Source organism: Budorcas taxicolor, chromosome 11 (genome assembly GCF_023091745.1).
Source record: "Budorcas taxicolor isolate Tak-1 chromosome 11, Takin1.1, whole genome shotgun sequence".
In the NCBI taxonomy this organism is placed as follows: Eukaryota; Metazoa; Chordata; class Mammalia; order Artiodactyla; family Bovidae; genus Budorcas; species Budorcas taxicolor.
The window spans coordinates 51,631,427-51,657,446 of NC_068920.1; the positions used below are offsets into that span (position 1 = coordinate 51,631,427).

General features: G+C 48.7%; 1 protein-coding gene across 3 annotated transcripts in view; it reads left to right on the forward strand.

Annotated features, from left to right (window-relative positions):
* The window catches only part of LOC128056657 (inositol hexakisphosphate kinase 3-like), a 62,698-nt gene that overhangs the window by 20,688 nt on the left and 15,990 nt on the right, over positions 1–26,020 (forward strand). Inside the window, exons 6-7 of one of the 3 annotated variants that reach the window (XM_052649463.1) lie at positions 1,943–2,342; positions 2,493–3,563. The exons of 1 other annotated variant lie outside the window; for it this stretch is intronic. In XM_052649463.1, the coding sequence (XP_052505423.1) occupies positions 1,943–2,342; positions 2,493–2,512 (420 nt within the window). In that variant the 3' untranslated portion in view covers positions 2,513–3,563. Of the gene's footprint in view, positions 1–1,942; positions 2,343–2,492; positions 3,567–26,020 lie in introns of those variants that run through there. One more of the 3 variants, XM_052649465.1, reaches the window with a different exon arrangement.

The following is a 26,020-nucleotide window of genomic DNA, read 5'->3' on the forward strand; positions in this document are numbered from 1 at the left end:
GGTGGGAAAAGAGAGGACTGGGAGTGATGAGCAACAAGGCCCTACCGTAGAGCACAGGGAGCTATATTCAACATCCTGTGATAAGCCGTAATGGAAAAGAATAGGAAAAAGAACCTATATATATAACTGAATCACTTTGCTAAGCAGAAGAAATCAACACAACATTGTAGATCAATACATTTTTAAATAAAATTTTTTTTAATTTTTAAATATTTAATTTAAAAAAAAAAATTAAAACCCACCAGTTTTAAACTCATCTCAGGGTCTCTGGTTGCTGGAACTTTCTGCCCTGGCCGCGTGAGTCCTGCCCATGCTGAGAGCAGAGCTTTGATGACAGTGTGTGAGCTGGGCTGGGAGAGAACTGAGGGAAAGCTTCCCTGTGTGCTCTGTGGGGTCCTCATTCTCTTGCGTGATGAAGCTGAACCCTCTCCTTCTCAGATGCTGGGAGGCAGTCAGCTTTTCAAATCCATATTAGCCATTCTCCTTACTCTGCCTTTTCCGCTCCTTCTCGCTACCTATCCTGGTTAACGACGGTGAAACCGTAAGCGGCAAAGCCCAGCAAAGGAGTGGCTAACTTCTTAGTGCCCGGAGGCCACGCTTCGTTTTTGCCGCTCTCGCGTGGCCTATGGCTGGGGCTGCAGGAGAGCAGGAGGAAATGAACTTTCTCTACTGGTTCCCCCTAGAATCTATCTACTCAAAGCAAAACCAGACACGGATTTGATGGTAAACACTATCGCTTTCCTTAATTGAAACTGCCACCCCTTGAAACTGGAAGTCAAGTCTATAAATCTGAGGCACAGATGTCCCTAGGAAAGCTTGGAATGTAGTTCTCGAGAGGATGGAGTGTGATGCGTTGCGGTGTAAATGGAATTTCTCTCTGGACCTCAAACCTTCTGAAATTGATCTGATTTATTTGGAAAGTGAGGCCTATCCTGTGTTTAGGACGGGCCCATTTAGCAGGTGATCTTCAGCCCTCCAAAGGCAACACCAAGCCTATCGTATCTTTCTGATTTTTTTTTTACACTCGTGTTTTCTGTAAAGATACCATGTAATCTGCAGGCAGGGAAGACCTGAGAGACTGTCATGGCCAGGTTCAGGCAGCCCTTCCCAGGTGTGCCAGGCGGAGGGGTGCCAAGTCCACCCTCTGACCATGCCAGCCACTGGCCTCCGTTCAGCCTCTGCCTGCCTCTGCTATCTGAATGAAATGGGAGCGGCTGCCACCGTTCCCCCCATCAGCATCTCTCCTCCATCTGCTTCGTTCTGGTGGCCAAGACGTGACAGGGGACTGGGGAGGAGCTGCTGCCAAGGAGAGGCACCACCAGCCCACAGAGCCCGCTCCATCCAGGCTCCCCTCAACATCACCCGCCGCCTGAAAACTCCAGGCACACCTGATCTAGCCCGTCTTTCCATCTTCAAACAATTCACCCCACCCCACCCCTGGAGCCACTACAGGACCCTCAGAATCTGCAGAGAAAGGACTTCATAAACTTTGTTGGGGGAAATTTTAATTTACTTGGCTTCCCAAGGCCATTGGCTGTGATTTCAGATTCCCACTAAAGCTTTCTGGCTTGGGTTTGCTAATGTTTGAAGAGGGCCAGAAGCCAGGATTTAAATCATGATTTGGCGGTTGACATTGGAAATTCACAAGAAAGGAGATCCAAACCTTTTCCTCGTGGGCAGAGGGTCACCTCTGTAGGATGAAAGATCTTTGGACCTTGGATTTCTTCTATTAACGGCTTGCACAGAAAACATTTTTAAGTGTGAAATTTACACTGGTGCTCGGTGAAAGATTGTCTTGCCAGTCACTGTAGCCATTCCTGCTCAGCATCTCTAGAAATGTGTTTCTGTATTAAGTTTGCTTGAGATGCTGTCTCTGTAGCAGATGTGATTTTTTTTTTAAGTTTGCAATTCTTAACGTTTTCTATCTTCTTTTTAATGTAAGGTTTATCAAACCGATAAGAAGCACTTTCTCTGCAAAGACAAGTACTATGGAAGAAAGCTCTCAGTGGAGGGCTTCAGGCGCGCGCTTTACCAGTTCCTGCATGATGGGACCCGCTTCCGGATGGAGCTGCTGGAGCCCATCCGGCACCAGCTCCAGGCCCTCCTCTCGGTCATTAGGAGCCAGAGCTCATACCGGTTCTACTCTAGCTCTCTTCTCATCATCTATGATGGGCAGGAGGCTCCACAGACGCCCCACGGCACCAACGTCGTCAAAGTCGACGTCCGGATGATCGACTTTGCTCACACAACACACAAAGGCTCCTGGAATGAACACACCACCTACGATGGACCAGATCCAGGCTATATCTTTGGCCTGGAAAACCTCATCCAGATCCTGCAAGGTATTCATAAGGGACAATGAGACTTGTTGGGCCCATCCGGACTTTTCCGGAGAAGAGCTCTCCAAGGGGACCTATTGGTAGTCTAGACCCCCCTGAGATGTGTCTGTAATAATTATATCTATGTTCAAAAGCCATCTCTCCACATGACAGGCTATACTAACAGCTGCTAAGGACACCAACTCTGGAGGTAATGCACGTACCCTGGCATCTTGCGCTCATGCTGGTCCTTACAGGCTGCACGTGAGTATGAAATGGTGCTTTGCTGGAGGAAGGAGAGCTGCAGAGGAGTTAGGGGCCAGCGTCACAGCGAGATTCTGCAGCGCTTGCACTGAAGGACGCTTTCTTGTTGTCATGCTGCACTCTCACAAGTTGTGAGGGGGGAAAAAAAACACCTAACTTGAAGAAGCCTAGAAGACTGTGTTCCCGAGTTTATGGTTTTTCTGCTCACATGGGCTGCTGGCTCCTGGGGCAGACAGAGGCTAGCAATGTCTCTTACCTTCCTCAAAGCGGTAGGTGGGGCAGGGAGACGTGAGACAGAGCTTCCGTCTCACCAGCTCTGACCCCAGGTTCCAGATGGACAAGGACAATCCCAGACACAGCAGTGGCAAACCGAGACTCCAGCTTCCCCATTTTTGCCCAGGAAGGGCAGATTCTGTGGGAAGTGGTGATTCTGCCAGATTCTGACCATGATATGCAGCTTCCGATGGGGGTGGCCCACGCAGAAGGAAGATGTGAACTTACACTCTTCGCTTTCTATTTATTTACTTGGGGGGGGGGGAGGCAGTTAGAAAAGAGCCCCTGGAGGACCCAGGAAACCAGATTCAATGTTTACAAGATGGGTGGACAGTGTAAATACAGAACTGAGAGCAAACGGTTCTAATTAATTCCTTCTCCTGAAGTATAGATATCTATTACAATGCACTCAAGCCAAGCACTGAGATATGCTACCCAATTAGGGAAATAAATTTGTTAATGAAATTGCTGAGGTCACGAGTGATAATTTGGTGTGCCTTATTACCCCTGCTGTTTGTTGATTCTGATCATCATACTGTGTGCTATTTTCAATTTATGAGTGACTAGAGTATACTGCCACAAGAACAGTTCACGGATTTCCTCCTGCAATGCGGGAGACCTGGGTTCAATCCCTGCATTGAGAAGGTCCCCTGGAGAAGGGAACAGCTTCCCACTCCAGTGTTCTGGCCTGGAGAATTCCATGGACATGGAGTCGCAAAGAATCGGACACGACTGAGTGACTTTCACTTTTCACTTCCATTGCCCTTTCTGTTGGTTGATTCTGATCATCACACTGTATGGTATTTCCAATTTATGGGTGACTAGAGTATACCACCGCAAGAGCAGTTCAGCGATTTCCTGCAGTCCTTCAGGGAACCTGGGTGAGAAATGGTGGTGAATAAAACAATGTGCGTGTGCCACAAGGCAGGCACCAGGCCTGAGAAGTAAGTGGCCTCTTCATGTGAACCTTACACAATGCGAAAGGAAACAATTTTTGTATTCTCATAGCCAATCAACTTTCAAAAATCCACACAGCCTCTCTGCCCCTCTCGCAAAGAAAAAACAAAAAAAAATCCACACCAGCAGAAAGAAAGAATGCCTGGATAATAAAAACTTCTTTACATTTTATCTTACATTGTATGGATTTTCAAGCAAGGTAACTTGCCTGATTATCTTTGGCCTCCGTACAGTTGTGACTGAGGTTCATGCCCTGCATCCTTGGTGAGAAAATTGAGTCAAACCACAGTGATAGATTTGGTTTTCTTGGGCTCCAAAATCACTGTGGATGGGGACTGCAACCATGAAATTAAAAGATGCTTGCTCCTTGGAAGAAAAGCTATGACAAACCTAGACAGCATATAAAAAAGCAGAGAGATTACTTTGCCTGCAAAGGTCCATATAGTCAAAGTTATGGCTTTTCCAGTAGACATTATGAATGTGAGAGTTGGACCATCAAGAAGGCTGAGCACCGAAGAACTGATGGCTTTTAAACTGTGGTGCTGGAGAAGACTCTTGAGAGTCCCTTGGACAGTAAGATCAAACCAGTCAATCCGAAAGGAAATCAACCCTGAATATTCATTGGAAGGACTGATGCTGAAGCTGAAGCTCCAATACTTTGGCCACCTGATGCAAAGAGCTGATTCATCCTGATACTGGGAAAGATTGAGGGCAAGAGGAGAAGGGAGCGACAGAGGATGAGATGGTTGGATGGCATCACCGACTCAATGGACATGAGTTTGAGTAAACTCTGGGAGTTGGTGATGGGCAGGGAGGCCTGGCGTGCTGCAGTCCATGGGGTCGCAAAGAGTCGGACACAACTGAACAACAAATACTGAGTGGCAAAAAGAAGTCAGCTGAAAACGAAGTTATTTCCTAATGATGAAAGGGAGCCCAAACTACCGCTTTTTCTGGGGCACTTCCTTGCTTGAGAACCTAGTACTGCATCAGCCAAGTCCGAAACTCCCTGGCTGAGCTTCTGATTCCTGTCCCCATTCTCAGCCTTGGGTGCTGTAGAAGCTGCCTGAGGGTGAGGTGGGAATGTCAGCTGGAATCTGAGTCTTTTTTTTCTTTTCAATATTTATTTATTTGCTGTGTCAGGTCTTAGTCGCAGCACCCAGGACTTTTTTTGCATCATGTGGGCTCTCTAGTTGTGGCACGTGGGCTTAATTGCTCCTCGGCATGTGAGATCTTAGTTCCCCGACCAGGGATGCAACCCGTGCCCCCTGCATTGCAAGATGGATTCTTAACCACTGGACCACCAGGAAAGTCCCTGGAATCTAAGTCTTTTAGGGCTGGCCACCCACGTGGCTACCTACGCTGCAGCTGGTCTCCATGGTGGCTCTGTCTTCCTGCCAGTGTGATGTCCTGCTACCTCTTTATCCCACGGTCCCCTTCACAGTGGCCTTCTTCCTCCTTTGCAACTCATCCGAAGCCCAGCCCAAACGATTCCCTCCTCCTCCGGAACATGTCACCAACAAAAGTGCAGTTTGCTGCAAGGGGCTAAATTGGCTACCATTCTAGACTGTTCTTCCTAGACTCCTGGACTCAGAGGGGCAACTGTGGTCTGAAACTTGTGCCAGGCTTTGCAGATTCAGCAACTCAAGTGGATGAGTCCACCCAAGTATTGCAAATCTGGGAAGAGAGAGAACCGAAGGATATGGAGAGGAGAAGGAGGAGCGCATGCGTGTATTAGCTCTCCAATCTGCGTTTACTGAAAAAGGGCAAAAGGGCGAGGGAGCCCCAGGTATCCAGCAATCTGCAAGTGCATGCCTGTCCTGCTCGGCTGTGCCCTGCTGATCTCTTTGCTAAGTGCTGTGGACGATTCAGCTCTTGGGAGCTAGATTCTAGTTGAGGAGGCAAGAAAAACACAAACGAACTGACCACAAACCACGTAGGACATACCCAATGATACAGCGGATTAACCCGTGTGGTACAGATGATCAATCCTGTAATAAAGCTGAACCATTTTCGGAGAGCTGAGTTGTCACGGAAACCTTTGGAGGAGGTGGGACTTCCTCTGGGCCCTGAAGGGAGACAGGGAGTGGGAAGAGGCTGGGGCATTGGTGGGGGTGTGGAGTTGAGGGAGGGGAAGGTCGAGTGGGCTGGTGAGTCTGTGGACAGACCAGCCCATTCTGAGCGGGGTTGGTTTGTGGCTGGGAGAAGAGATGAAGTAGAGAGATGGAGTGAACCGAGAGGGTGGAGACCCTTGGAGATCTGGCTGAGTAGCTCATTCATTTGTTTATGAGGTCATTCATCTGTCCTTCGCTCCTTCCATTCATTCATCCAACAGATATTTTCCAAGTGCCTGGTACAAGCCACATGGCGCTAGGGCCTTATAGGAAGCCAGGAAGTGTGGGGATGGTGATGCCATTCATGAGAACCTTTTGATTTAATGAGAGACTGAAGATCCTCATATGAAAATATCAGTGGTGCTCCACTGGGGAGTGGGGGCCCTCTGCTCAGCTGCACAGAGGGTTACACAGGAGAGGAGAGGCAGTGAGGACTCCCTGCCACGTGGGGTGGCCACGGAGGTGGCGTTAGACCTGTGCCTTGGAAGGGAGGCAGGACTGAAAGATAAGAAAGAAGGGCAAGTTTTCCAGGAAAAAGAGCGATAACCGCAGGAACGGGGAATCGAACGTTCTGCTCAGGGCACAGCCCTGTGCCGACCACAGGAGATTAAGATGGGGCACCAGGGGAGATTAAGAGGGATATGAAGAAACCCCAGAATGTGAGTGCTAGAAAAGGCCTTTGAACCTTCCGCCTTTCTGCTGGATCTCGCCTCGGTCACCATAAGAGCCTCTCTTACACAGACTGAGGAGCTCTCCTATTATTAAAAAAATATTTATTTACTTTCTTGGTTGTGTTGGGTCTTAGTTACGGCTCGCAGGATCTTTGTTGCATCATACAGGATTTTTCATTGCCAGGCATGGGCTCAGTGGTTGCCCCTCGAGGGTTTAGTTGCTCCGCGGCACATGGGGTCTTAGTACCCCTGCTGCTGCTGCTAAGTCACTTCAGTCTTGTCCGACTCTGTGCGACCCCATAGACAGGAGTCCACTGTCCCTGGGATTCTCCAGGCAAGAACACTGGAGTGTGTTGCCATTTCCTTCTCCAATGCATAAAAGTGAAAAGCGAAAGTGAAGTTGCTCAGTCGTGTCTGACTCTTCGCGACCCCATGGACTGCAGCCTACCAGGCTCCTCCATCCATGGGATTTTCCAGGCAAGAGTACTGGAGTGGGGTGCCATTGCTTAGTACCCCTACCAGAGATCAAAAGCATGTCTCTTGCATCGCAAGGCAGGTTCTTTACCACTAGCCGCATTCTCTTCTTCTTTTTAATATTTATTATTTATTTGTGCTGGGTCTTGGGTCTTAGTTTCAGGATGCGGGTTCTCTAGTTGCAGCATGTGAACTCTTAGTCGCGGCATGTGGCATCTAGTTCCCTGACCAGGAAACGAACCTGGGGCTCCTGCATTGGAAGCTGGGAGTCATAGCCCCTGGACCACCAGGGAAGTCCCATGCTCTGCTTTTTGAACTGAGAAACACAGAGGTATTAGTCAAGGGAGGCTGTTTACAAACAATGCTCAAATATCAGTGCTTCATGCTCCAATCCACTCGAGTCAGCAGCCTCTGCTCCACACAGTCATCGCAGGACCCAGGCTGCTTCCATTCTGTGACCCCACTTCAACCACAGGCCTGAAAGCCAGACGGACAGCATAGAGAAGGCACACCCAGCTCCCGGGGGCAAGACCCCGTCCTGTGGCCCTCCCCAGGTGCCCAGGGTGCAGGGAGGCAGGGGGTGAGCAGAGAGTCATTTAATTGTATGCGTAGGATGAGCAAGTGGATTTGATGAGACCCTAGCCAGTCTCTACTGTAACCTTTCTCTGTGATCCTCCCATCAAATTGACACCTGACTTATGGAGGGAGAAATGAGAGACATAAACAGCAAGTGGGGGGCATGTGGGGACAGGCAGCGTCAGGACTGCGGATTCCGATCCAGCTCCTTCCCCCAGCCGGGGCCTCACATAGCGAGTCTGCCAGAGCGCTGGCAGATGGGCGTAGTGTCTCTGCGACCTCAGTTTCCTCATCTGCCCCACGGGGCCTCTGACTTGGTCCTCAAGACAGATGATGTGGAAAAGCACCTGCTCCTGACTGCCCCACCCCAGCCAGCCGGGGTGGTGGGCACAAGGGCAGCCCGGGCCACACTCAGCCAGCCCCACCTCCATCCTGCCGATGTCCCCTGAGTGATGGAAGAGGAAGCTCACAAGCAGAGTGTTATTACAGCTTTTCCATAATGCAATGTCATCAGGAAGGCCCGGGCCTCTGGGCAGCGCCCTGGCAGCCCCATTACTCTTCCCAGCTGCTCAGCGCCTTTCAGACGATGCTGGAGAGGGCAGGAGGCGCTCTAATAAAACACACGGCAAGCGGAGACCACTCATCAGCAGCTCTTCAGAATGATCTGAACTTCGGACTTTTGATTTAAATCTGCATCCTCTGTGGCCAAAAACATAAAACAGAAGATGAGGGAAAGAACAAAAATGAAAGCGTGGGTGCCAAGAATTCGAGAGGAAGGGAGGAAGACAAGCAGCTCTTGGAAGCTACGCCGTCAGGAGTTGGCCAGGCAGGCTGACTTGCACCGGAGCTGGGTCCTTCCCACCAGACCTCACTCAGAATCGTCCCTTCCGTCACCAAGCTGCCCCAAGATGGGGCAGGAGGCTTGAGAGCCCATCCAGGAACAAAAGTCAGGCATCTCCCTGGTCTGATTCGCCCCTCACCTGTTTCCTTAAAACCTCTAAAGAGGGGGTGGGGGCTGGTGGGCCGGGAGACCTGGGTCTCTTCTAATGTCCTTTTCCCTCAGATTCCTTTGGTAAGAGATGACTGCTCACCAGGGCCTGTTGTCCAGTAGTGAGCTTTGCCCCTTGGAGACCAAAGGGGAGCAAAAGTGAGGGTGTTGCTGCCTTGGCTGGAGACCAAGGAGGGCCTCTCTGAGGTGACGTTGACTAGAGAGAAGAGTGAAGCAAGGAGGCAGGTCCCTGGGGCAGATGGCCGGGGACCTCCGCAGAGCCAAGGGGTCTGGATATTCAGCTGCAACTTAAGACTCTCGCCCCTCCCAGCACACCTCCAGTATCTACACAGCTTGAAAAAAAAATAAGCTCATCTCCAGAAAAAGGCAGCAATCTGCTGCCAGCATAACTTCTAGGGGCATCAAATGACGAGGTCCCCCAGTGCAACCCCAGATCAACTCTTTATACTAACGTATCTGGGTATTGCAGCCAATCATTTCCTCCAATTGAAGAAGCTGAAAGCAGAAAAATCAGGCAATTGTGCCCCACAATACAGCTAAGTATTTAATGTGCTTTTAATGTTTACATTATTAACAGCAGCATTACAAAACTATATTTTTACTTTCAACCGATCTCAATGTGAGATTCGATGTCTCAATGACTGGGATCATTATGACTTGAAAACCTGATGCAGAGCTCCCTCCCGCCTCTCTCCTCCCCCTGATCGTGCCTCGTTTCTATAAAGAGCTGGCAGGGCTCCACGAGGCCCAGATACTCATTCTAAATGGATCAGGAGGTGCAGCCCTGCTGGGGGTTTTCAAGGAACCAGGGGAGGCTGCATTCAGTGTGGAATGAGTGACAACCAGCAGGTGGGTGTTGAAATGGTCATCAACTCCCTGAGGGGCTGGCACTGCCAAGCCACATTCCAGGCAGTACCTAGTAATGTGCCCAGAATGGTGCCCGCTGACTGACAGGGCAGTGAGCCCGGACTCTGGTTCCAAACACCCACAGGCATGGGGGTGGGGGTGATGAGGTAAAACAAGGACAGAGAGGCCCCCAGATCCTCTGGGAAACCACAGAACGTACAGAGATACACCCTGCGCACAGTTCGCGGCAGTGACTCCGCACGGAGGCCTGAAGAGGCAGCTGGTGGACGAGCAAGGGCACGGACTCCAGGGCCAGCCAGCTGGGGCTCAAGCCCGGGCTCTGCCACTCCCCCACCTGCTGACCTTGGCAAGTCCTAGCCTTTCTGTGCCTCAGTTTCCAGTTCTGTAAAATGGGCATAAAAGTGGACCCCACCGTGAAGACTAAATGAGTAAATAGCAAGGACTTTAGAACAGTGCCAAGCACATAGAAAATACTCAGTTCGTGTCAATATATCATGCTAATTCCCGTTTTAAGATGAAGAGCTGAAGCTCAGAGTGATTAAATAGCCACCCAAGGTTGGCTGCTCCAAAGGAAGGCCTTTGCCTTTGCTGCCCCTCTACTTGGAAGTTGTTTTGCCCCTTGTGTGACTCAATCTCTCAAACACAAGCCTCTCCAGGCCACCCAGACCCCACCTCTGCCCCAGTCACTGCAGACCCAGCACCCTGACTTGACTCTTCTCTTCCCTAGCATCTATCACATGTGAAATTATCTTGTTCATTTACGAAAGGACTGAGTACAGAAGAAACACTCTTCGTTTTATTATTGTCGTTACTGTACGTCTGCTTGGTTGTCATCTGTTTCCTCCACTTAACTGTAAAACCCATGGGACTGTGACTGAAAGTGGGGTCCAGCTGCTCAGCACTCAATAGCCATTAAAGAGGCCAGGTTGGTGGAAAGTTTGCTATATTTTGGATGCCAGCATCAGGGGTCGAGGAGGGTGAGGGCAGATGCCTGTCCGAAGACCAACTCCACCCCATCCCCAGCCGACAGCCAGTGGGCAAGAGCGTTGATAGGCTGAGGGAGGGGACTATGTGCAGAAACATACAGTCAGCCCTGACAGTCATCTGGAAACTGGTCACCAGTGGTCTGATCTGCGTCATCCTGATCGAGTGCAACGAATCTTCAGTTCCACGGTCGGCTTGTTCCCAGCTCCTTGAGGCCAGTTCTCAGAACTGTGGCCACTGAAGTCGTGGCTACAGTCTGTCATCGTGTAGTTAACTTCCTCCACCTGGCAGGGGCTTCAGTGTCTCTAAGGCAGCTCATAGGATACAGCTCAAAATATGATCTGTCGCTCTTGAAGAGGAGCTAAAGGTCCTTGACTTTGCTTAATGACTGCATTATTGCTGGCTTCTCAGGCGGCGCTAGTGGTAAAGAACCCGCCTGCCAATGCAGGAGACACAGGAGATGCAGATGTGATCCCTGGATCAGCGAGATCCCTGGATCAGCAAGATCCCCTGGAGGAGGGCATGGCACCCCACTCCAGAACTGTTGGCCTGGAGAATCCCATGGACAGGGGAGCCTGGCTGGCTGCAGCCCATGGGGTCACAAAGAGTCAGACACGACTGATAATGAAGCACACACATTATCATCATTTGGTCTCCTTTGTTTCTGCCTTTTCTCGCTTCTCTGATTAAACTTTTTCTTTGGCTAAAGCTTTTCCACAGACAAAATGCAAGCAGAGGACACGGGGGGTCATGGACTGTGGGGTCCTGCTCTGTTCCAGGATCTGGGCCCTCATCTGTCTTTGTCCACCACAGGAGAGGCGCTCAGGCTGGTTTTGTGTGATCTGACATGCCCCATACGTGGGTTAATGCTCTGCTGTTACTGTCTTGAAATTCATCATAATTTTTTAATAACGTTTTCATTTTCATTGGACCCCCCGAAAATTGTACTCATAGTCCTAGATGAACAAATGAATGAATGAGAGTCCACATTCCAACCCATGTCTGTCAGCCTCCACAGCCTCACTACTGAACCACAAGACACACAAGCCTGCAGGGGTTTGGGGAAGAGAGGTGGGTACTGACCCAGGACAACCACAAGCTGATCCAGAAGATGCTATGCTGGCGAAGGGAGATCCTTAGAAAGAGGCACTGATTCAGGTTTCTCCTGCTCTACTTGTCCTTCTCAACCTCTCATCATCAGTTGAGTTCAGTTCAGTCGCTCAGTCGTGTCTGACTCTCTGCAACCCCATGGACTGCAGCACACCAGGCCTCCCTGTCCATCACCAACCCCGGGAGTTGTTGCTTAAACTCATGTCCATTGAGTCAGTGATGCCATCCAACCATCTTATCCTCTGTCATCCCCTTCTCCTCCTGCCTTCAATCTTTCCCAGCATCAGAGTCTTTTCCAGTGAGTCAGTTCTTCACATCAGGTGGCCAAAGTATTGGAGTTTCAGCTTCACCATCAGTCCTTCCAATGAATATTCAGGACTGATCTCCTTTAGGATGGACAGGTTGGATCTCCTTGCAGTTCAAGGGACTCTCAAGAGTCTTCTCCAACACCACAGTTCAAAAGCATCAACTCTTTGGCACTCAGCTTTCTCTATAGTCCAACTCTCACACCCACACATGACTACTGGAAAAACCATAGCTTTGACTCAACGGACCTTTGTTGGCAGAGTAATGTCTCTGCTTTTTAATATGCTGTCTAGGTTGGTCATAGCTTTTCTTCCAAGGAGCAAGCGTCTTTTAATTTCATGGCTGCAGTCACCATCTGCACTGATTTTGGCACCCCAAAATTTAAACTCTCTCACTTTTCCACTGTTTCCCCATCTATATGCCATGAAGTGATGGGACCGGATGCCATGATCTTAGTGCCTCAAGTTGGGTGAAAACCTTGTTACTCTTTCAGAGGGAACTCAGTCCCTGCCTCCCAGGACAGCTGTTGGCTGGCCAAGTGTTCCTTAAAAGCCACAGCCATGTAGGGCCTCAGGCAGAATGATAAGGTCTCAGGGCACCCAACACAGCCCTAGGTACCTGGAGCTTGATATTGATAGTAAATAGATATAACCCCACTCTTTGAACCTCGGGGCAGCTATCAAAACTATGCGGTTATGTTACATTTGTCCAAGTTCACTGCACAACGAGCCAACAAATCGAGAGACGAGTTGTTGGGGGAAGGAACGGTGACTTTATTTGGAAAACCAGCAGACCAAGACGATGGTGAACTAGTGTCCCAAAGAAATCATCTTGCCCGAGTTAGAGTCCAGGCTTCTTTATGCCACAATGGGATGGGATGTGGTTGGTTGCTGCAAACTTCTTGGTGCCAGAATCCTTTGTTCTTGCAGCTGTCCACACAGGTCTTGTCACAATGTTCCTAGAAACCTCCTCCAACAAAACAAATGTTATTCTCTGTTCTGCAACTTTTTAATCTCTATATGAATGAAAAAGTGTTATACTTTTAAAGATAGCTTTGATAATGGACTATCCTATATATTTCAGGCTACAGGCAATACTCAACTCGTAGCAAAAATAATATGGTAAATCCCCTACATACGAATGTTCAAGTTGTGAATACCCGTTCACATGTCCAATCACGTGAGTTATTTCATTTGTCTGGCACACGTGGTCACATGCGTGCACCCTCTACAAGTGGTTGTGTTTTTGTGAACCGTATAGTACAGCAGTGTACAGACTACAGTAGTTCAGGATCTCTATTTCAAGGCCAGGATGTGGTGACTGAAATTGCAGCGTGTCCTTCCATGAAACTAAAAGACGCTTGCTCCTTGGAAGAAAAGCTATGACAAACCTAGACAGTGGGTTAAAAAGCAGAGACGTTACTCTGCTGACAAGAGTCCAGTCGTCACGTACGGATGTGAGAGTTGGACCATAAAGAAGGCTGAGCACCGAAGAACTGATGCTTTCAAACTGTGGTGTTGGAAAGACTCTTGAGAGTCCCTTGGAGTGCAAGGAGATCAAACCAGTTAATCCTAAAGGAAATCAACCCTGAATATTCATTCGAAGGACTGATGCTGAAGCTGAAGCGCCAATATTTTGGCCACCTGATGCGAAAAGCTGACTCACTGGAAAAACACTGATGCTGGGCAAGATTGAAGATGGGAGGAGAAAGGGACTCAGTAACCCTTCCTGCCAGGCCCTGTATGCCAGCTGTTGTACTGTACCACTGTACTTTTCAAGGTACTGTACTGCAAGATTTAAAATGCTTTCCTTGTGTTTGTTTTTTTAACATATTATTTGTGTGAAAATTATTATAAACCTATTATAGTACAGTGCTACATAGCTTACTGTGTTAGTTGGGTACCTGGGCTATTTTGTTGGACTTATGAATGCACTCTCAGAATGGTATGCATTCATCTGTAGGAGACTTACTGTAGCTACAAAGGTTAAAGTAACAGAAATAGATTGAATACGGAGTCAGATTTGTTCTTCCCTATTACAAATACAGCTGATGGTGAGGATGAGCCAGGAGGTAATGTTGGGCTGGAAATGTGTTGGGAATGCCTTTGATGCCTCGTCTTCCACTCCCACTGAACTCATCTCAAGCAGGCATCATACACCCTGGCTCCCCAAAGGTTCTCATTCACAGGTCTTTACCCCTAATGACTTCAGACAGCTCAGAGATGTTCCCGGTTAAAACCACCCACTGCTATTTCCTTCTCCCTCTTCATTTCTCTCTCATCCCTGCCCAGGCCTGGCTCTTGCTATGGAGGGAATGTCCCTCCATTCCCAGGTATCCAAATCCTAACCATCCTCAAGGGCCAGTCCAAACACTATATCCCTTCAGAATCAATGCTTGATCTTTCTCCCATTAATCTCCTGAACTAGAAATACCATTTCTTTCTACAAGCTCCTAATATTCTCTAACATTTCAATTAAAGCCCTTGTCATTTTTAACTTTGTGTTTTGGTTATATGGGGCTTCCCTGGTGGCTCAGATGATAAAGCGACTGCCTGCAGTGCGGGAGACCCGGGTTTGATCCCTGGGTTGGGAAGATCCCCTGGAGAAGGAAATGGCAACCCACTCCAGTGCTCTTGCCTGGAAAATTCCATGGACTGAGGAGCCTGGTAGGCGACAGGCCATGGGGTCACAAAGAGTCGGACACGACTGAGCGACTTCACTTGGGCTTCCCTGTGGCTCAGACGGTAAAGCGTCTGCCTGCAATGTGGGAGACCCAGGTTCAATCTCTGGGTCAGGAAGATCCCCTGGAGAAGGAAATAGCAACCCACTCCAGTACTCTTGCCTGAAAAACTCCATGGACTGTCGCCTGAGGAGCCTGGTAGGCGACAGTACATGGAGTCGCAGAGTCCGAACCACACCGACTTCCCTCACTTTGGTTATGTATTCACTTCCTGACTCAGGGCAGGAGTCTCCTAGACTCACGTCTAAAATTAGGCAAGGTGAGGAGGAAGAGATTTAGGGGAAGCCAAGTGTCGTGTGCACATGCGTGCATGCTCAGCCACTCAGTCGTGCCCAACTCTTCTGCGACCCCATGGACTGTAGCCCGCCAGGCTCCTCTGTCCATGAGATTCTCCGGGTAAGAATACTGGAGCAGCTGGCCATTTCCTCTTCCTGGGGAACCTCTCCACCCAGGGATTGAACTCACCTCTTCAGCATCTCCTTAATTGGCAGGCATATATTATCACTGAGCCACCTGGGAAGCCCAAATGCAGGACAGTAAAAACGCAAAAGAAGGTTCAGTTTTCCTTGAGGAAAATCTGGAAGAGGGGAGGTATCTTCAGGGAAAAAAAAAAAATCTGGACATTACATGCATCTGGAGATGTAGAGGAGACGGCTTGGTAAAACAAGTTTTCCGAATTGAATCAACCCAGCAGATATTGCTCAAGCAGGGAGAAGTGGCAGGCTAGGGGAGGGGACCATCGGAAGGATACCAATAGGAGCTGGGGGAAAAGGGATGAGGACTGAGGAGTAGTCAGGAAGTCGTGGCAGAGAACCACGTGGTAGCGACAAGTACAGGGGCTGAGAGAAGGGCGGGGAGGGGGAGTGATGTGCGAGCCACCTGTGCATGCCACGTGGTTAAGTTCAAACGCATCTTCTTCGAACCTGTATTTACATGCAAAAACAATCCGTTATGCAAATTATCAGAGGTCTCAGAGGAAGGTTATTTTAGTCTGGAGCTTGTACAGTCATTGCAAAAGAGCAAAGCTGTCCCTAGGATACTACGCGACTGATTTGCCCCTGGGAGCTGGGCTAGTTCCTGGAGGAGGAACACTGAATTAACTTGCAGAGGCAAGCGAGCGGCGGCCCTTCCCACAGAGCAGCAAGCGCGCCGCCCAGCGGCGCATGCTCGCTCGTCCCTCCCGGCCCGCCTCTTCGGGAAGCTGGCGACGCCTAGTGCGCAAGCGCCGTCTGTCCGCGCCGACTCCTCCCTCAGGGGCGGAGTCAAGCGGGGCCTAACATGGCGGCCAGCCGCTACCGGCGGTTTCTTAAGCTGTGTGAGGAATGGCCAGTGGACGAGACCAAACGGGGCCGGGACTTGGGCGCTTATCTGCGGCAGCGGGTAGCGCAGGCCTTTCGGGAGGGAGAGAACACCCAGGTGACCAGGCTGTGGGGCCCGCCTGCGGCGGGGAGGCGGTCGGGGCGAGGGGAGAGGAAGACGAAGCGGGGCGGGGCCACGAGCGGGCCGGCGGCGGGCGTGCGCATGCGCGCGCCTTTGCTGCCCGGGCGCACGTGCGCGGGAGCCCCCTAACGCCCGAGGCCCCGCGGAGAGCGGGGACCCTGGCTGCTGCTGGGCGCTTTCACGGCTGCACTTTGCAGGCTCATAAAGAAGCTTTTCAGAATCCTGTAGCCTGGGACCGTTCGACCTTGCTGATCAAAATCTCTAGGGCTTCTGTTTTTAAACGCCCTCGATGACTCAGGGCGCAGCCAGATTGCCCCACGGCACCGGCCTTAGGTGATGGCAATCGTAGGCTTGTTGCTCCCCTGGACACGATGCCAGTACCTCGGAGTGTTGTTCAGTGACTGAGCTGTTGTCCAAAGACCTCCGCAGGATGCCCGCTAAGTCTTGGTGTGTCTCCTGGGCCCCCGTAACCCGTGCGGCAGGTTTGAGTCCTCACGCTCAGCCCCTGTGTGTGAGTAGTGGACCTGTGTTCTTGCTCTCAACTCCAGGTCAGGGCTGCGGCTCTGGGATTTGTTCATTCACATAGCACGTGCTTATGGAGCACCCGTTATGTGCCAGGAACTGTGCCAGGTGCTGGGGAGACAGCAGTTAATTAGATGAGGTCCCGCCCACTTGAAATTTGCTTACGTCCTAGTTCAGGACACAGTAAGCAAGTATACATACCTAGGACAGTCTAGATGAGTACTGTGATGGGTATGAGATAGAGTACCCTGGTAAAAGGGTAATATTAGGTATGATAGATAAGCCTTACTGAGGAGGTGAGACATAGATGAGGCCTAAGGGAAGACGGTGAGCCAACAGTGAAGACACCTGGTGTTCTTTCAGGCGGTGCAAAGGTCCTGAGGCAGGAAGCAAAAAGAAAGCCGAAGTGGCTGAAGGGTAGTGAGTGAAATGGCATTTGCTAAGAGGTGTGAGTCAGAAGAAGACAAGAGCCAGGCATCATAGGATCTTCTAGGCAGGCTCTGGTTAGGAGTTGGATTTTATCATAAATACCAGAGAGAAGCTATTCTGGAGGCTTAGTCAGCCGGCTGATGTAACCTAATGTACTCTTTTTTTTTTTTTTTAAGACCACGCTGGTTGTATCAGTGATGGATTATAGGGAGGCAAGAATAGGAACAGCTGGAGAGGAGGCTCGGCTAGTAGCCCAGACAGGAAATGGTGGGGGCCTGGATATAAGATAACAGCACAGGAAATGGAAGTGGCCAGACTTGGGCTGCAATGTGAAGGTTGTATCAGCAGGGCTTTTTGATCTGTTAGATGTAGAGTAAAGGGGAAGAGGAACCAAGGATAGATTGTTTTGGCCTGAGCTACTGGGTGCAGGTTGGTGCTGTTTATTGAGCTGAGGAAGAAGCAAGATAAGGAGCAGGTGGGGTGTGGGAAGAGCATCCTGAATTTGGTGTTAGATGTGTTTAACTTGAGATGCGAAGTGGATTTACTTCCAAGTGCAAATATCAAGTTGACAGTGGGATATTTGAGCCTGAGGCTCAGGCAAGAGGTCAGATACATGAGATGTGATATGTACGTACACACACATTCTGAAGAAATGACTTTTTTGAAATTTGGCCACAACCTGTCAAAGCAGGAACATTGCCTTTTTTGAACTTAGTCCAGCCCAGAGTCAAGCCAGCCACCCTGATGGAACAAGGACAGTGTGCCCAGTGGCATCACAGGAACCAAATGCTGACTGGGTGGTGGGCGTGGATGGGATGTCTGGTTCAGGGCTTCGGGAATGGGGCGAGGGTCTCACAACGAGGGCCTTCACACTTATTCCAGTGGTCTTCACTGGCCCAGAGTATAAAGATCTTGAAGGCAGGAGTCATAACTATTCCAACTCTGCAAATCCCATAGTCTTTCTAGGGCTCTGCACCCACTGTGTTTTCAGTGTGAGCTTCATGAGAATAGAGATGGTGCTATTTTTATTTTTCTCCCCAGAGCGTCTAGCATAGTTCCTGGCACATAAAAGACACTCAGTAAATGAATGAATGGGTAAATAAATTACGATTATGGCTCATGAGAGGAACATCGCTGGAATGCAGCTGCAGATGAAGCAGATGTAGGTGGAGAGAGGTAGTGAAGAGCGAGGGGAATGTTTCTGTGTCCTGAGGGTGAGATTTAATTTGAGAGCTCACTCTGTGGGGAACTGCAGGAAAGGCAGAAGAGGGACAGAACCTGGTCCTTATCACCGGGGAGGTTACGATTGGGCAGGCACGTGACTTAACTGATAAAATTCGAGTGGTGAAACCAGCCAGCAGAGAAGCTGCCAGAGGTTAGACCCTGGGAAGGTGAGAGTCTGACAGTCACCATTTGACTGTTAGAGTAAGAGGAGCCAGAAAAAGAGGACTGAGCTTTCTCTTGTGAGGTTGTCATCCCTTGTCATCACTTAGGGAGACGGTTCTGAAGAGTAGAAGGCCCACAGATTTGAGTCATGGCTGCAGATGTGACTCATGGCTTGGTTGATGGTTCCCGAGCCGCTGATGAACGCGTCCCTGGTGGAGTGAACCAGTGCATCATGATGGCAGCAGGCACATTACTCAGGACCACTGTCGTGGTCCCTCATCCTTCTGTCGCCTGAGAATGCTCCCAGGCTTTGTAAATCTTTACGGTAATTTTTAGAAGTAGTCCCTTGCTGGAATTGAGAACAGCGTTGAGTCACTCCCACTGACACCCCCGAATCATTTATAAAGACCTTGAGAAAGAAAGGTGGTTCATTAAACTGGCAGCCAGGGGCAGACATTCGACCCAGTCAGCTGATCGGTGTGGATCTCCCCCTTGGTTTTGCCAATTGCCGGAAAGACAGGACCAGAGTGGGAGGCTCTCCTCTGCAGCATGTTTGTTCCCGTAGAGGGGAGCGACAGGCAGTCCTGCTCTCGGCCTCATGGCTCCCTGCATCTGAACGGTAACGCTGAACGCATGCATGGCACACTTGTGTGCGTGAGCTCATCTAGTCTAATCCTTAGTGCGGCTGAGGTGAGGTCACCACTGCTATTGTCACTTTGCAAACAAATGAAATCAGAAAAGTGACTTATTTGGAGTCCCTGGGAGTTAAGCGGCAGGACAGGGAGCGTGGTTTCCTTTGTGCCTGATCTTTCCTCAGCTCCCATTCCTCCCAAGTTATTTCTTCTTGTTAGAAAGGGGTCCTGTTCCCTGAACTTCAAGCCCTCCCTTCCCCTCGTTTCCTGCTCAGAACCTCTTTGGCCCATGGACGGTTTGGGCAAAGAATGAAACACCTCTCAGTTTGCCCACCTGCTTTTCTTTGGCCCAACCCCCTCCCTCCCCAGTGCACATGGGGAAAGACTGTCCTCAGGTGGGATAGGAGCACAGAAAAGCCAGAACCCCTAGAAAGCAAATTAATCCTTCAGACCCGAAGCCAGAGCACAAAAATAGCCGCCTCCATCTGTCCCCCTGCAGCTTGCCCTCTAGGGAATCTCATGGTCCGCTCCACCCTCAGCCCACCAAGAGGGAGGGGTTGGTAGGAAGAGAGAACACTGCTTAACACCTCTTTCATCCTCTGTTCTATTGTGCAGTTTTTTAAAGTTAATGTTTATGGATTTTGCCTCCTTTCAATCCAGTTTCCTTAAGAGCATGCATGTTCCCTGTAGCACCAAGAGATTAATAAAAGAATCACAACACGGGAGAAGGTGGCAAAACAAGAGTAATTGTTGACTTAAGTACAGGGGAAGGCGCCAGCCCTTCTAATGAGTTCATTAGGCACACAGGCGGCTTCCTGGAAGCGCCCACTTAACTAGAACGGGGCTCAGCTCGGAGGAGCCACCCAGGAAGGGGCTCACCCACCAGGGAGTTCTGTTAAATACCCAAGTTGAAATAATAGCAGCCCCGTTTGAAAGGAGTTGAACTTTTTTGGGGGTGGCGGTAATGTAGGTGATACATCCAACTCCTCAGACGGGAACTGAAAGGTTTTCTCTGTCATCCAGTCAAGGCCTGGGTCTGTGGCTCAGTGTGGCGTCTGCTGGCAGGGGCCGCCATCCAGCGTCGCCCACCGTGTGGCTCCTCTGGTGACTGAGGCATGACCTGAGGGTGGATTGTGCAATTTTTTAGTTGTAATATTGAGCCCACTGCAAAGTGGCCATTATGGAACTAGGCCTGAGAGGGAATGCAGGTATCTCCGTCTCTTTTCCCCCCTGGTTCTGATGGAGCGGGGGGGAGTTAAGGTGGTGTTGAGACCAAGGCTTGGCAGTTTTCTAGGCGTGTTCAGAGGTGTAGGTGCGCCCACTGGAGAGCTAGACTGCCCACCGCTGCCAGTGGCCCCCAGAGACCTGAGGGCCTGCCTGTTGCCTCCTGGACTAGTGCAGCTTGGTGAGGCCTTCGCTCTTCTCTGACCGCCTGTGTCCCCCCGGCACCGGACCCCAGCACCTGCTCCGGCCCAGCGAGGGCCTCTCCCCGCCGCCTCCTAAACTGGCCGTGATGTAGTCAGTTCTTTTTGTCAAGTATAGTTGATTTACAGTCTGTTTGTTTCAGGTATATAGCAAGGCGACTCGGTCATACATATGTATGTTCTTTCCAGATTCCTTTCCCTTAGGAGCCACTACAAGATACTGGATATGGTTCCCTGTGCTGTGTAGTCATCCTTGTTTATCTGTTTTAGGTACAGTACTGTATATCTGTTCATCCCAAACTAATTTGTCCCTCCCCTGCTTCCCCTTTGGGAACCTTAAGATGGTTTTCTATGCAGTAAGTCTGTTTTTGTTTTGTAAATAGGTTCATTTGCATCATTTTTTAGATTCCACAGATAAGTGATGCTTGTCTCTCTGTGACTGACTTCACTTAGGGTGGTAATCTCTAAGTCCATCCATGATGCTCCAGGTGGCCTTATTTCATTCTTTTTTGGTAACACCCCAGTGCGTGTGTGCACTGCGTCTTCTCTGTCCACTCCTCTGCTGATGGGCGCTCAGGCTGCTCCCGCGTCTTGGCTGATGGGAACATGGGGTGCGAGCATCTTTTCTAAGTAGAGTTCTAGTCTTTTCCAGATACATTCCTGGGAGTGGGATTTCTGAATCGTGTGGCAACTCTTTAGTGTTTTAGAAACTCTATAGTGTTCTCCCTAGGGGCTGATCCCACCAGCAGTGAAGGAGGGCTCCCTTTTCTCCACACCCTCTCCGGCATTTGTTGTTTGTAGGCTTTTTGATGACTGCCATTCTGACGCCCGTGAGGTAATCCGTTATTTTAGTTTTGATTTGCATTTCTCTTAATAATCAACGATGTTGAGCATCTTTTCATGTGCCTATTGGCTATCTGTATTACTTCTTTGGAGAAATGTCTGTTTAGTCTTTTGCCCATTTTTCAGTTGGATTGTGTGTTTTTTTATTGTTGAGTTGTATGAGCTGTTCTGTATATTTTAGAAGTTAAGCCCTTGTCGGTTGCATCGTTTGGGCGTATTTTCTCCCAGTCCATAGCTTGTCTTTTCATTTTGTTATAGTTTCCTTTGCTTTGCAAAAGCTTGTAAGTTTGATTAGGTCCTGCTTGTTTATTTCTTCTTTTGTCTATGTCTCTTCTAGGAGTTTTATAGTATCCTGTCTTAGGTTTAACTTTTTAAGCCATCTTGAGCTTCTTGTGTGTGGTATGGGGAAGTAATCTAACGTCATTGATTTACAGGAGGGTGTGCAGCTTTCCCAACACCACTTGCTAAAGAGAATGTCTTTTCTCCAATGTATATTGTTACCTTCTTTGTAGAAGATTAATTGACCTGTGTATGGGTTTATTTCTGGGCTCTCTACTTTGTTCCACTGATGTACATGTCAGATTTTGTGCCAAGACCATACTATTTTGATTACTGTAGCTTTGTGGTATTATTGTCTGAAGGCAGGGAAGGTTATGCCTCCAGCTTTGTTCTTTTTCCCCAGGATTGCTTTGGAAATTCTGGGCCTTTTATGGTTAAAGATAAATTTTAGGATTATTTCAGTTTTGTGAAAAATATCATGAGTAATTTGATGGGGACCGCATTAAATCTGTAGATTGCTTTGGATAACATGGCCATTTTAACAGTTTTAATTCTTCCAGTGCAAGAGCATGGGATATAGTTCCGTTTCTTTGAATCATCTTCAGTTTCCTCTCACAGTGTTTATAGTTCTCAGCGTATATGTCTTTCACTTCCTTGGTCAGGTTTATTCCTAGGATGTTTTGTTTTTTTGATGAGATTTTAACAGGATTTTTTTTTTTTTTACTTTCTGATGTTTCATTGTTAGTGTAGAGAAGCCCAGTTGATTTCTGTACATTGAGTCTTGCATCCTGCTTTGTTTTTGTCATTTAGTCATGAAATCGTATCTGACCCTTTTACAACCCCATGGACTAGCCTGCCAGGCTACCCTTCCATGGGATTTCCCAGGCAAAAATAATGGAATGGGTTGCCATTTCCTTCTTCAGGGGATCTTCACAACCCCAGGATCAAACCCACGGCTCCTGCGTAGGCAGACGGGGTCTTCAGCACTGAGCTACCTGGGAAGCCCTACCTTGCTAATTTCATTTATCTGCTCTGGAAGTTTTTGTGTTGAATCTTAATGGTTTGCTGTATGGGGGATCATATCTTCTGCATACAGTGACAGTTTTACCTCTTCCCTTCTAATTTGGATACCTTTTATTTTTCTTGTCTGATTGCTGTGTCTGGGACTTCCAATATTATGTTGAATAGAAGTGGTAAGAGTGGACATCCTTGTCTTGTTCCAGGTTTTAGTGGGAACGCTTTCAGCTTTTCACTGTGGAGTATTACATTGGTTGTGGGTTTGTCATAAGTAAACTTTGATTATGTTGAGATATGTTCCCTCTATACCTGCTTTGATAGGAGTTTTTAATCATGAGTGGACATTGAATTTTATCAAATGTTTATTCTGCACCTATTGAGATGATCATGTGATTTTTGTCTTTTGTTTATGGGGTGTATCAATGGCACCCCACTCCAGTACTCTTGCCTGGAAAATCCCATGGACGGAGGAGCCTGGTGGGCTGCAGTCCACGGGGTCTCGAAGAGTCGGACACGACTGAGCGACTTCACTTTCACTTTTCGCTTTCATGCATTGGAGAAGGAAATGGCAACCCACTCCAGTGTTCTTGCCTGGAGAATCCCAGGGACGGGCGAGCCTGGTGGGCTTCCGTCTATGGGGTTGCACAGTCGGACACGACTGAAGTGACCTAGCAGCAGCAGCAGCGCGCTGATTTGCGTATGTTGAGCCATTCTTGTTAACTTTGGATAAATACAACCTGATGATGGTGTGCGATCCTTTTTATGTGTTACTGGATTTGGTTTGCTGGTATTTTTTTTTTAATTAACATTTATTTATTTCTGGCGGCGCTGGGTCTTTGTTGCCGTGCATGGGCTTTCTCTGGCTTTGGTGAGCAGGGAGCGCTCTCTGGGTGTAGTGTGTGGGCTTCTCATCGCAGCGGCTTTTCTTGTGAAGCACAGGCTCTAGAGCACATGAGCTTACATGTTTGCGGCACACGGGCTCAGTAGTTGCGGTACACGGACTCTAAAGCCTGCGGGCTTCAGTAGGTGTGGCACATAAGGCTAGCCATCCCACAGCATGTGCAGTCTTCCCAGACCAGGGATCGAACCTGTGTCCCCTGCATTGGCAGGCAAATTCTCAACCACGAGACCCCCAGGGAAGTGCTGCTGGTATTCTGTTGAGAATTTTCACATCTATATTTATCAAAGACGTGGGCCTGTGGCTTTCTTTTTTGGTGGTGCCTTTGGTTTTAGTGTCAGGGTGATGGTCGCCTCATAGAATGGCTTCGGGAGTGTTCCCTCCTCTCCAGTCTCCTGGAAGAATTCAAGAAGGCCCAGTATAAGTTCTTCTGTGTATGTTTGGTCGTATTCCCTAGTGAAGCCATCTGGCCCTGGACTTTTGTTTGCAGGGAGCTTTTTTATATTACAGCTTCTGTTTCACTTCTAGTGATCGGTCTGTTCAAATTACCTATTTCCTCTTGGGGACCCCCTGGTGGCCAGTGGTTAGGACTCGGAGCTTTCACTGCCATGACCCAGGTCCAGTCCCTGGTCAGGGAACTAAGATGCCAGAAGCCACACAGTGCAACCAAAAAACAAAACAAATGACCTGTTTCTTGATGCAGTTTTGGTGGGCTGTGTGTTTCTAGAAACATCCATCTCTTCTAGATTATCCAGTTTGTTGGCAGATAATTGTTCATGGTATCCTCTCTCGACTTCGTACACCTCTGTGACGTCAGTTGTCGTTTCTGCTCTTTCATTTCTTGTTTTCTTTGTTTGGGTCCCCTCTCTCTTCTTCTTGGTGAGCCTAGCCAGAGGCTTTCAGTCTCTTTTCTTCTGACTTTAGGTTTGTTTGTTCTTCTTTTTCTAATTCTTTTAAGCGGTATGTTGGATAACTTGATATTTTTCCTTGGTTTTTTGAGGAATGCCTTCATCACTGTGACCTTTCCGCCAAGAATGGCTTTTGCCGGGTCCCGTAGGTTTTGTCTGGCTGCATCTCCATCGTCATTTGTCTTAAGGTTTGTTTTAATTTCCGCTTTGACTTTGTCACTGGCCCGTCGGTTGCTCAGTACCCTGTTGTTCAGTCTCAGTGTAATCTTTTTTTTTCCTCCCGTCTCTCTTTCTTTGGTTGATTTCTTGTTTCATGCTGTTATTGTCAGAAAAGATGCTTGGAATGATTTCTGTCCCCTTAAATTTGTGGAGATTGTTTCACGTCCTAGTAAGTCATCGATCCTAAAAATGTTCCACGTGCACTTGAACGTGTATTCTGATTTTCCGGATATACTGTCCTGAAAATATCAGTTAAGTCTGACTGTTCTCTTGCGTCATTTAGGATCTCTGTTGCCTTATTGGTTTTCCATTTGGGAGATCTGTCCGTTGATGTCAGTTAGTTCAGTCGCTCAGTTGTGTCCAACTCTTTGCAACTCCATGGACGCCAGGCCTCCCCGTCCATCACCAACTCACGGTGCTTGCTCAGACTCATGTCCATCGAGTTGGTGATGCCATCTAACCATCTCCTCCTCTGTCATCCCCTGCTCCTCCTGTCCTCAATCCTTCCCAGCATCAGGGTCTTTTCCAGTGAGTCAGTTCTTCGCATCAGGTGGCCAAAGTATCAGAGCTTCAGCTTCAGCATCAGTCCTTCCAGTGAGTATTCAGAGTCGATTTCCTCTAGGACTGACTGGTTGGATCTCCAAGGGACTTTCAAGAGTCTTCTCCAACACCACAGTTCAAAAGCATCAGTTCTTCGGTGCTCAGCTTTCTTTAGAGTCCAACTCTCACATCCATGCATGACTACTGGAAAAACCATAGCTTTGACTAGATGGACCTTTGTTGGCAGAGTAATGTCTCTGCTTTTTAATATGCTGTCTCAGTTGATCATAGCTTTTCTTCCAAGGAGCAAGCGTCTTTGGCTTCAGTTACCATTTGCAGTGATTTTGGAGCCCCAAAACATAAAGTCTCTCACTGTTTCCATTATTTCCTCATCTATTTGCCATGAATTGATGGGAACAGATGCCATGATCTTCATTTTCTGAATGTTAAGTTTTAAACCAACTTTTTCACTCTCCTGTTTCACTTTCATTGAGGGGCTCTTCAGTTCTTCTTCACTTTCTGGCACAAGGGTGGTGTCATCTGCATATCTGAGGTTATTGATATTTCTCCCAGCAATCTTGATTCCAGCTTGTGCTTCATCTAGCCCGGCATATCGAATGATATACTCTGTATATAAATTAAATAAGCAGGGTGACAATATCACCCTTGATGTACTCCTTTCCCAATTTGGAACCAGTCTGTTGTTCCATGTCCAGTTCTAACTGTTGCTTCCTGGCCTGCATACAGATTTCTCAGGAGGCAGGTCAGGTAGTCTGGTATTCCCATCTGTTGAAGAATTTTCTACAGTTTGTTGTGATCCGCA